The 11,286-nt window shown below is 43.8% G+C and overlaps 1 protein-coding gene across 1 annotated transcript in view; it reads right to left on the bottom strand.

The window, feature by feature from the left end:
- LOC107115475 (cytochrome P450 2J2-like) overlaps positions 1–11,286 on the bottom strand; it is a 51,599-nt gene that overhangs the window by 20,404 nt on the left and 19,909 nt on the right. The window contains exon 2 of the mRNA XM_015417194.1: positions 8,796–8,958. Within this exon, the coding sequence (XP_015272680.1) occupies positions 8,796–8,958 (163 nt within the window). The remainder of the gene's footprint in view (positions 1–8,795; positions 8,959–11,286) is intronic.

Consider the following 11,286-nt stretch of genomic DNA (forward strand, 5'->3'; position numbering starts at 1 on the left):
GGGTGGGAAAATAGACATTGTGGGTATTTCAGAAACGTGGTGGGATGAAAATCAGGGGGATATGGTGATTTCTGGTTATAAATTATATTGAAAGGATGGGGGGAAGGGTTGGAGGTGGGGTGGCTCTGTATGTCACAGAGGGTATACAGTCCAGTAAGACTGAGAGGGTAAGAGAATTGGATTCACTTCTGGAAATGTTATGGGTTGAAATAGTGGGCCGAAAAGGAGTTTGTTAGCACCCACCAGATCCAAAGATAGAGGAGGATTATAAAATGATGAATGAATTAAAGATAGCGGCTAGACAAAATAACTGTGTCGTAATAGGTGATTTTAACTACCCACACATTGTTTGGGTCAATAGGTGTTCTAGTCGGGAAAAAGAGATTGAGTTTCTAGACACTTTCAAAGACTGTGCTATGGAACAGATGGTCACAGAACCTACCAGGGAAGAGGCAATCCTGGATTTGGTCCTAAGTAACATCCAAGACCTGGTGAGAGATGTAAAAGTGATTGCACCACTTCGGAACAGTGACCATGATGTTATTGAGTTTAACATTTGTATAAATAGGGAGTTGCCCAAAAAGACTGATGCAACAACTTCTAACTTTAAAAGGGGTAACTTCTCTGATATGAAGGGACATGTGAGGAAGAAATTGAAAGGAAAAGTGGAAAGGGTCAAAACCAATGGGGAAGCTTGGAGACTATTTAAAACTACAATCCTAGAAGCTCAGAAAAAATATATATACCACAGGTTAGGAAAGGCACAAATAGGTATAGAAAAAAACCCTGCATGGTTAACAAATAAAGTAATGGAAGCTGTAAAAGGTAAGAAGGATTCCCTTAAGCGGTGGAAAGCTAGTCTCAGTGAGGCTGATAAAACGAAACACAGGCTATGGCAAATAAAATGCAAGTCTGTGATCAGGCAGGCAGAAAGGGAATATGAGGAACATATTGCAAAAAACATAAAGACCAACAAAAAACCTTTCTACAAATACATTAGAACCAGGAAACCAGCCAGGGAGTCAGAGGGCCCTTGGATGACCAAGGGGTAAAAGGAGTACTGAAGGATGATAAGGAAATGGCTGAGTAGCTGAATGCATTTTTTGCCTCTGTCTTCACTGTGGAAGATGAGAAATGCTTGCTCCCTTCAGAACCACTGATTTCGGGAGGGGTGTTGAAAGACCTGAATCTGACTGAGGTGATGAGAGAAGATGTCCAACGACTGATGGACAACTTAAAAACTAATAAATCACCAGGCCCAGATGGCATACATCCGAGAGTTCTGAAAGAACTCAAATGTGAACTTCTGGATCTCCTGACAAAAATATGTAATCTTTCATTAAAATCTGCCTCAATTCCTGAGGATTTGAAGGGAGCTAATGTCACTCCCATCTTTAAAAAGGGTTCCAGAGGAGATCCGGGAAATTATAGGCCAGTCAGTCTGACATCGATAGCAGGCAAGTTGGTGGAAACTGTTATTAAGGAAAGAATTAGTAAGCACACTGATGAACAAAAACTATTGAGGCAGACTCAGCATGGCTTCTGTAAGGGAAGATCTTGTCTTAGTAACCCATTAGTGTTTTTTGAGGGAGTGAACAAACATGTGGACAAGGGGGACCTAATAGATGTTGTTTACCTTGACTTCCAGAAAGCTTTTGATAACATTCCTCATCAAAGGCTCCTAAGTAAACTCAATAGTCACGGGATAAAAGGACAAGTCCTCTTGTGTATCAAAAACTGGCTAATAAATAGGAAACAGAGTTAGTATAAATGGGAAGTTTTCTCAGTGGAGGGTAGTAAGCAGTGGGGTACCACAGGGATCAATACTTGGTCTGATGCTTTTTAACTTGTTTATAAATGATTTGGAGTTGGGAGTTAGCAGTGAAGTGGCTAAATTTGCAGATGACACAAAGTTGTTCAGGGTGGTGAGAACCAGGGAGGATTGTGAGGCACACAATGAAAATGTCTAGACAGTGTGCGAATGCAATAAAAAAGGCCAACAATATGCTGGGGATTATTAGGAATGGAATTGAAAATAAATCAGCCAGTATCATAATGCCCCTGTATAAATCAATGGTGCAATGTGAACTTGTAGATCTCCTGACAAAAATATGTAATCTTTCCTTAAAATCTACCTCCATTCCTGAGGTCTGGAAGGTAGCTAATGTCACTCCCATCTTTAAAAAGGGTTCCAGAGGAGAACCGGGAAATTACAGGCCGGTCAATCTGACGTTGATACCGGGTAAACTGGTGGAAACCATCATTAAAGAAAGAATTAGTAGGCACATAGATGAACAAAACCTATTGAGGCAGACTCAGCATGGGTTCTGTAAGGGAAGATCTTGTCTCAAAAACCTGTTAGTGTTCTTTGAGGGGGTGAACAAACATGTGGACAAGAGGGATCCAATAGATATTGTTTACCTTGACTTCCAGAAAGCTTTTGATAAAGTTCCTCATCAAAGGCTCCTAAGTAAGGTCAAAAATCATGGGATAAAAGGACAAGTCCTTTTATGGATCAAAAACTGGCTAATTAATAGAAAACAGAGAGTGAGTATAAATGGGCAATTTTCTCAGTGGAGGGTGGTAAGCAGTGGGGTACCGCAGGGATCAGTACTTGGTCCACTGCTTTTTAACTTGTTCATTAATGATTTGGAGATGGGAGTAAGCAGTGAAGTGGCTAAATTTGCGGATGATACAAAGTTGTTCAAGGTGGTGAAAACCAGTGAGGATTGTGAGGCACTCCAAAGGGATCTGTCAAAGATGGGCAAGTGGGCGTCAACATGGCAAATGGGGTTCAATGTGGCCAAGTGCAAGGTGATGCACATTGGAGCCAAAAATCCTAAATATAAATACACATTGATGGGGTCTGAACTGGCAGAGACTGAGCAAGAGAGAGATCTTGGAGTTGTAGTAGATAACTCACTGAAAATGTCAAGACAGTGTGTGACTGCAATAAAGAAGGCCAATGCTATGCTGGGGATTATTAGGAAGGGTATTGAAAACAGATCAGCCAATATAATAATGCCCCTATATAAATCAATGGTGAGACCTCATTTGGAATACTGTGTGCAGTTCTGGGCACCACACCTTAAAAAGGATATTATAGCTTTGGAAAAAGTGCAGAAAAGGGCAACTCGAATGATAAAAGGGTTGGAACACTTTCCCTATGAGGAAAGGTTAAAGCGCTTAGGGCTCTTTAGCTTGGAGAAAAGACGACTGAGGGGTGACATGATCGAGGTTTATAAGATTATGCATGGGAAAGAGCAGGTAGAGAAAGAGGTACTTTTCTCCCTTTCTCACAATACAAGAACTCGTGGGCACTCCATGAAACTGCAGAGCGGTCGGGTTAGAACGGATAAAAGGAAGTACTTCTTCACCCAAAGAGTGATTAACACATGGAATTCACTGCCACAGGAAGTGGTGGCAGCTACAAGCATGGACGGCTTCAAAAGGGAATTAGATAAGCATATGGAGCAGAGGTCCATCAGTGGCTATTAGCCACAAGGTATAGCTAGGGGCTCTGGGGCAAGTGATGCTCTGTCTTCTTGGTGCTTGGGGGGGGGTCAACAGTGGGAGGGCTTCTAATGTCCTGGCCCCACTGCTGGACCTCCTGATGGCACTGGTATTTCTGGCCACTGTGTGACACAGAGTGTTGGACTGGATGGGCCTTTGGCCTGATCCAACATTGGCGTCTCTTATGTTCTTATGTTCTTAAATGTAGGAGCAGGACCAGGGTACTTTAATCCATCAGGGAGCTTGCCGGGCCTCCCCGCCACCACTGCTGCTGCCTCCTCCTCAAAGCGACTGGTCGCTCACTCTACTCCCCCCCGAACTGAGGCTGTCTGCAGAGCGTTCCCTGCACATACGCAGGGGTCACTCTGTGACTTTTGGGGGGATTTAAGTATCCCCCGATTTTTTTTTCAGGGTTTAAGATTTTTGTGCACATCTGGGGACCGTCTCACGTGTGCACAAAAATCTCCCTCCCCCCCAAGTGCCCCCAGTGCGCGGAATTAGGTATGCACACGCACGGGGGCGACTTGGCTATTAGATATATAGATATGGAGCAGAGGTCCATCAGTGGCTATTAGCCACAAGTTATAGATAGAAACTCTCAGTCTGGGGCAAGAGATGCACTGTATTCTTGGTGCTTGGGGGGGGCAGCAGTGGGAGGGCTTCTAGTGTCCTGGCCCCACTGATGGACCTCCCGATGGCACCTAGTATTTTTGGCCACTCTGTGGCCAGAGTGTTGGACTGGATCAGCCATTGGCCTGATCCAACATTGGCTTCTCTTATGTTCTTATTTTCTTATGTTAAGAACAGCTGTGCCAGAACTATGGCTTGCCCAAGGTCATCCAGCAGGTGCAAGTGGAGGAGTGGGGAATCAAACCTGGTTCTCCCAGATTAAAGTCTGTGCACTTAACCACTACACCAAACTGGCAACTTAACCACTAAACCAAACTGGCCTACTCATCCAATGCCAGGAATATTTGGTGCAGGAAGCTGTTTGAAGGAGAAAGAATCTCGGATGAGAATTGCTGCCCCACCACTTGCACCTGCTGGATGACCTTGGGCAAGCCATAGTTCTGGCACAGCTGTTCTTAACATAAGAAAATAAGAACACCACCTAAACCTAGCTCTCTGCCCACCACCTGTTAGGCACAACGCCGGGTCTCTGTCTGAGTTACGATGGGGGAATTAGTTAAGAGGTGGTTTGCTTGATAGGTATGCAAGCTAGGGATCGTACTCCAACTATACCAAAGTCAGAACCCACTCAGAGTTGCACAGACAACAGACAGGAAATATCTTTTGTGAAATTTATTAAAAATATAACCCTAATACATTCAGCTAATCAATGGAATATCAGACACACACACCAGAAAGCTAGGAAATAAAGAGGTGAAGTGATCTTATAGAGGTCAGTGACAAAAGTGGGTGAAGCGTTGGGGAGGGTTATAGCTACCTTCCAAAGAGTCCGCGGTGAAGAGAAGCAGACCGCTTGGCCGGCAATCACATCTGAGAAGATCCAAAAGAAATGGGAATCCTGCCAGTATGTGTCTCAGGAGACTGAACCAAATATGGCAGGGTTTGGAGTCCTTATATATAAAAATTGTGCCTTCGGGACAGGGGGCACAATGGGGAAATGGTCCAGGATGGGCCGGGATGGCTAATAATGGCTCTAGAGGGGTTTTGGACACAAGAAGACAAGGTTGGGGAAGGGAAGCCTTTGTTGGCAAGGTGTTAGGCGATTGCAGAGTCTTGGCTCCATTAATGGCTGGGTGCTCAAGGAAACAATAATGACAATAGGCTGTGGCCAGGTTGGTCCCAGGATCGACTTGCAAAGACCAGGGGTGCGATTAGGGGATGTAGAAATGGAATGGAGGTCCGTTGACACCCTCGGGGTGATGAGATTAAGACATTGTCCTTTCCGATGACAGATACGTGTCTGCTTGAGACTGTTTCTGAAGTGATAGCCGATTGTGTCAGTGAGGCAGTCCTGAGCACATGGCTGGGCGGTTTGGCACTGCACAAAGAGAGGGCTCTATTCACCCTATGCCAACGTTAGCCCTAACCTGGCTTGGGTACCATCTTTTTTTTAATAAATTTTTATTTAATTATAAAAAACAGACATAAACATCAAGTACACACCCCACTCCCCATATAAAAAACCAACCTACAGTATACACATTACAGCAACAACAAAAAATCAAGAAAAAGAAAAGAATAGTGAAAAACAAGGAAATTAAGGCATTGGTAGAGAGCTCAACATTCAGCATAAATACAAAAGGAAGGAATTCTTTCCCCTTCTTTTTTCTTTTCCTATAAACATGTGTAATTAATGTATAGTTACAATACGATTAAAGTATAGAGGCTTATTTAACTTTATCCCATAATCTGAGGAAAGGTTTAATCATACTTTGGGTATTGTTCTGGGTTGTGTATAAAATAAAATCGTGCCATGTTTAAAAAACTCTACCATTTTGGCTTTGGATTTGATTATTCTAATTTACTTGTTAATTTTTCAGCTACTGCAATCTGCCATAACTCAGAATACCATGAGTGTAATGTTAATAATTCTGCAGCTTTCCACCTTTTAGCAATTGTCCTGCGCACTGCCAATAGCATAAACACTATTGGTTCTTTAGAAGTCACCTTTTCATTCTGTTTCTCCCATACTGCTAATAGGGCCAAAGCTGGTGTAACAAAGATGGTTTGATGTGTAATTTCTGCCATTTCTGCAAAACTTTTCTCCTAGAACTGTGATACTTGTGGGCACAGCCACCACATATGAATATAATCTCCTTGCTGATTACACTTTCTCCTGCATTTTTAATTATTTGTGTTGGTTATTCTTCCAAGGTGAACTGGGGTGAAATACCACCTGTGTAATAATTTCAAGGACTTCTCTCTAAGAGCTATTGAGCACTGCACAAAGAGAGGGCTATATTTGCCGTATGACAGCTTTGGCCCTAACCTGGCCTGGGTACCACCTTTTATGGGGCAAGAGGAGGTTCAGGCTAACACACCATACCTCCCACCTCCCAGTCTTACAGGGATTCCCTGGCCACCTAGGCACATTTCACAGCATATTCTGGTTTCCCTCTCCACCTGTGGGAGGATCTAACCAGCTGTGCAGCAGATTTATAGTGCACCAAAAAAAAACCCCCACAATCAACCAAACTCACAATAGTCCAAGCCATGCAGTGGACATCCACCCTACCCACCCATGTAGTCAATACCTCCCCCCCCCCAAATTGCCAGCCAGTCATGATTTGCAAGGGCTGTTGCCTCTGCTGAGACAAAGCTGCAGCTTCTGGACTCTGCCTGGCACTTTTCCTGATGTTCCTGAAAAGCAGTCCCAAGCACCCCAATCTAACCTCAGTTATTACCCAGGTAATTAATGCTGGCATGCCTCTCGCAGCCCAGTGGGTAGGTACTCACAGGCTGCAGTCACACATGCCAGTTGAAGGAAAGGATCTAATAGCCGAGACTCCCCCTATGCTATCTACACCCGATGGCAACTAAGCGTGAGTGATGAAGCTTTAAAATTGGTGAAGCCCTAAACTTTGAAGGGGGGGAGGGAGAAACCTTCCAGAGGAGGGGGGAGTAACCCTACCCAAGACAAAACAAGTAAATAAGCAGCGTAACTTAAGTGCTAAGCCACAACTCTGAAGCGAAAATGCTATCCAGCACGTTTTGAGTACAGAGAGCCAAAGCTTACACTGCATGGAAGAATCTCAGAACTTTTTAAAAAAAACTCTTACTTCTAACATAAACAATGACACAGCGAGGGGGAAAGATGGTGGACAGAGGGAAACTTTCCACAGGAACTGCCAGCTCAAGATCACCCGTCACCAGACCAAAACCTACCATAGACATTGCTAATATGATCTCTGATGCATTGCGCCCTCTGCTGGACCAGATGACTAATTTTGATGCTTTGCAGAAAGAGCTTAAAGAGACTAAGATAAAAACAGAGAAGACATCTTAAAAAACTGAAAAAGATTGACTTTAAGACAAAGATACTAGATGAAAGAATGGAAATAGTAGATAAGGAAAAAGCTTCTGAAAAACAACTTCCACAGCTTCAAATGGAAAGATCATCTTATGTCCTAAGACTTCAAGGCATCCCTGAAAAGACAGATGAAAACCTGAAACAACTCTTAAGCAAAACACTAGCTCCACTGGCAAATTGTAAACTTGAATTACTACAAGCAGATATGGACATGGTCTATTGTAAAGTAAAGGTAAAGGTCCCCTTGCTCGAAAGCCAGTCGAATGACTCTAGGGTTGCGGTGCTCATCTCCGTTTCAAAGCCGAAGAGCGCTGTCCGAAGATGTCTATTGTACATATCCAGAATTTGTCAAGAAAAATAATTTGCCAGGAAAAATATTTGTGAAATTCTCAAAGAGATCTGATACTTAAGGTGACTAATGAGATAGCTGTAAAAATCCAAGGAGGAGAAGCAAAAATTCTAAATGACATTCCATTTTAAATAAGAAAGAAGAGGAAGCAATACAGAAACGTTACATTATTCTTACAAGAAAATAAAATTCCCTATCGATGGATTTTACCAGAAGGCCTCATCTTCAACTTTAAAGGGAACAAAGAGAAGATTGACTCTCTCATCAAGCCTAAAACATTTCTGGAACAGCATCAAAACTCAGCGAAAGGAAAAGGAAAAGCAGAGGACAATAACATTACAGAAGATAAAAGCCAACGTGCAAAAACAAGCAGTGACAGTACCTCTCCTACTTGTACATCACTAGGCGATATTTTTGGTTCTGAATCTGAATCTGAACTGGGGGAGGCTGCTCCTAGATTTTACAAGGTTAAAATCCCCTTTAACAAGAAGAAGACATGTAAAGGAAAGAAAACAAATAAATGAAGATCTGAGAACTATCTATGTACCTAATATGTAATAACTTACACTATACTCTTTTATCCCATAATGCCAAACTATATAATGTAAGCTTGATTATTAGGGTAATGTCATGAAATCAAAAGTATTCCATTAATGATCCTTGCCTACTCTGTAGTTTTTAGGATTAGTATGTAGTGTGTAAGATTAGAGATAAAGGCAATAAAAAAATTCAAAAAAAAATCTGTCAGGCATTCGCAGCGATGCCAGATCTAAAGGTGCATATGATCACAGCCACACAGAGGGTCAAATGTTAATATGGCTCGAATCATGTTGATAAATCACTCCCAGTTCAACTCAGTATTGTGTGACATCTTTATTCGGGGGACCATGGGGCAAGTGATTCCCCGATTTCTTACACTTCCCAACAACTTACCCTGTTCTTTTCCTATAGCTTTCATGAAAGGGGTCACCGGCCGATCAGCAAAGTCATCTTCATGGTTTATCAGCCCTTCTTTCACTGCTTCATATCCAGACAGGACAAATGCAGATTCAGGTCCCATCCACAGCATGTAAATGTTTCCATATTTTTCGGCGAGCTGCCATTTGCGTCAAAAGAGACAAGAGGAAACATTACATAAATTCAGCTACTTTGTTTGGGTGTAGCATGTGCAGTTCACTCTTCTTTATCACTTCAGCTCCTGGCCATATGCAACTCTCTTCTCTGCCCATTTCCCTTCTCTCAGATTCCTTCCTTTCTCCATCTTTCTCTCCTTCTTTTCCAGAAGTGCAATCTACTTTCTCAGCATCCCGCTATAGGCTTATCTTACCTGTCAACCCTTACTAATTTCACTTATGAAAGACAGTTTGGTGCAGTGGTTCGTAGACTCTAATCTGGGAGAACAGGGTTTGAGTCTCCACTCCTCCACATTGTCAGACCCCCAAAGCAGGAGAACAAACCCACGTTCCAAAGAAGTAAGATTTATTTCCAAAGCATGGTTGATCATGAACATACAGAGAATTGTCCAGAATGACTACAATACACAGGGGCAGTATAATATAGGAACTTCAAACTTGGTTAACCCAATGGGCTAAACTCCCTCGCAAGGGAGTTGATTAGAAAAGGCGCGAAGCAGCCTGAGAACTCCAACGGCTCATACCATAAACACAAGTTCAGTTCACACGGGAATCTAATTAAGCAAGGCAAGAAGACATAACACTCCATCGTCCACCTGTAGGAGAAGCTTGGCAGTTACAGTCGCATACCAGAAGAGAATAACACGGGGAGGGAGGGAAGAGGGACACATCCCAGAGAAATGGCAGCTCGCTGACATACTGCCCACCCGAAAATACCACTCACCCACCGTCTCCTGGCCTGGGCGGGAGATCTCCCGGTTTGCCCGGGAGACCTCCAGGTTTGCCCGGGAACTTCTTGTGAAACGCCCGAACATGATAAGGGGCCCGAATATCCCCTTCTTCCACCCATTCACGGTGCTGGGGACCGAAATCAACCCATTCCACAAGATACCACAGTTTACCACGTTTGAGCCGGGAATCCAGAATGCCAGAAATTTCATAATGTTCCTGGCCGTCCACCAAAACAGGAGGTGGTTGCACATTACTGTCCCTCCATTGACATTGACCAGTATCTTTTTTCAACAAACTGACATGGAATACAGAATGTAAAGATTGTAAGTTTTTAGGCAAAAGTACATCAACAGCCACACCATTCAACACTTTGCGAACCTTGAATGGACCAATGTATTTCCAACCCAGTTTTTTACTGGGACGTAACATTTTAATGTTTTTTGTGGAAACATAAACCGAATCACCAGGTTTGATATCCCATTCTTTGGCCCTATGTTTATCAGCTTGCACTTTATATTTTTCTTTAGCCAAATCAAGAGTGTGACACAGTAGAGGCCAAGCTGATTGTAAAGACTGGCACCACGAGTCCGCATCAGAATGGGGTTTTGGAGTCATCCCCCGACCTGTCGAGAAAAGGGAGAGGAGGGCTATCGTATCCAAATACAGCTTTAAAAGGAGACATACCAATGGAAGAATGAACCGTATTGTTATAACAATATTCTGCTAAGGGGAGCAAGTCACACCAATCAGATTGTTGATAGTTTGTGAAACAACGCAAATATTGTTCCAAGGTTTGATTAAGACGTTCTGTTTGTCCGTCAGTCTCGGGATGGTAAGCGCTGCTCAATCCCTGCTCCACCCCCATGAGAGACAACAATTCCCGCCAGAATTTAGAAACAAATTGGGTCCCCCTGTCTGAAATGACCTTGGCAGGCAAAAGATGGAGGCGGACCACATTACCGAAGAAGGCTTTAGCCAAAGCCTGGGCAGTGGGCAAGCTAGGGAACGGTACAAAATGAGCTTGCTTAGAGAACAAATCAACCACAATCCAAATCACTGTTTTCCCTTTGCTGGGAGGCAAGTCAGTGATGAAATCCATAGAAACCACTTCCCATGGCCTGGAAGGGGTGGGGAGAGGATGAAGGAGTCCAGCCGGCTTCCCCCGTTGGGGCTTGGACAGTGCGCAGGTCTGACAAGAGCGTACGAACTCCAGAAGATCTTTGCGCATGTGTGGCCACCAGAACTGTCTGCGTAGGAGTTGGAGAGATTTGACGAAACACCAGTGGCCCGACAGTTTGGAGCCATGCGCAGAGTGCAGGATGTCCCTGCGAAGAGAAATTGGGACATAAAGCCGGTGGCTGGAGTAAACAAACCCCTCGGGGTCGCGCACACAGTCAGGAAAGGCACGAATCACAGTCTCATCCTCACTGGAGAAGGCAGAACGGTATTTAGCTTTCCAATCCCCCTCAGGAGGGGGGGGTGGACTTGCGGCCACCGAAGAACTCAGAGGCGTGGGAAGCTTCCTAGCCCCTCCCAGTTGCTTTGGAGTGAACACTGAG

This window comes from Gekko japonicus, unplaced genomic scaffold (assembly GCF_001447785.1).
Source record: "Gekko japonicus isolate JY-2015 unplaced genomic scaffold, Gekko_japonicus_V1.1 scaffold1341, whole genome shotgun sequence".
In the NCBI taxonomy this organism is placed as follows: domain Eukaryota; kingdom Metazoa; phylum Chordata; class Lepidosauria; order Squamata; family Gekkonidae; genus Gekko; species Gekko japonicus.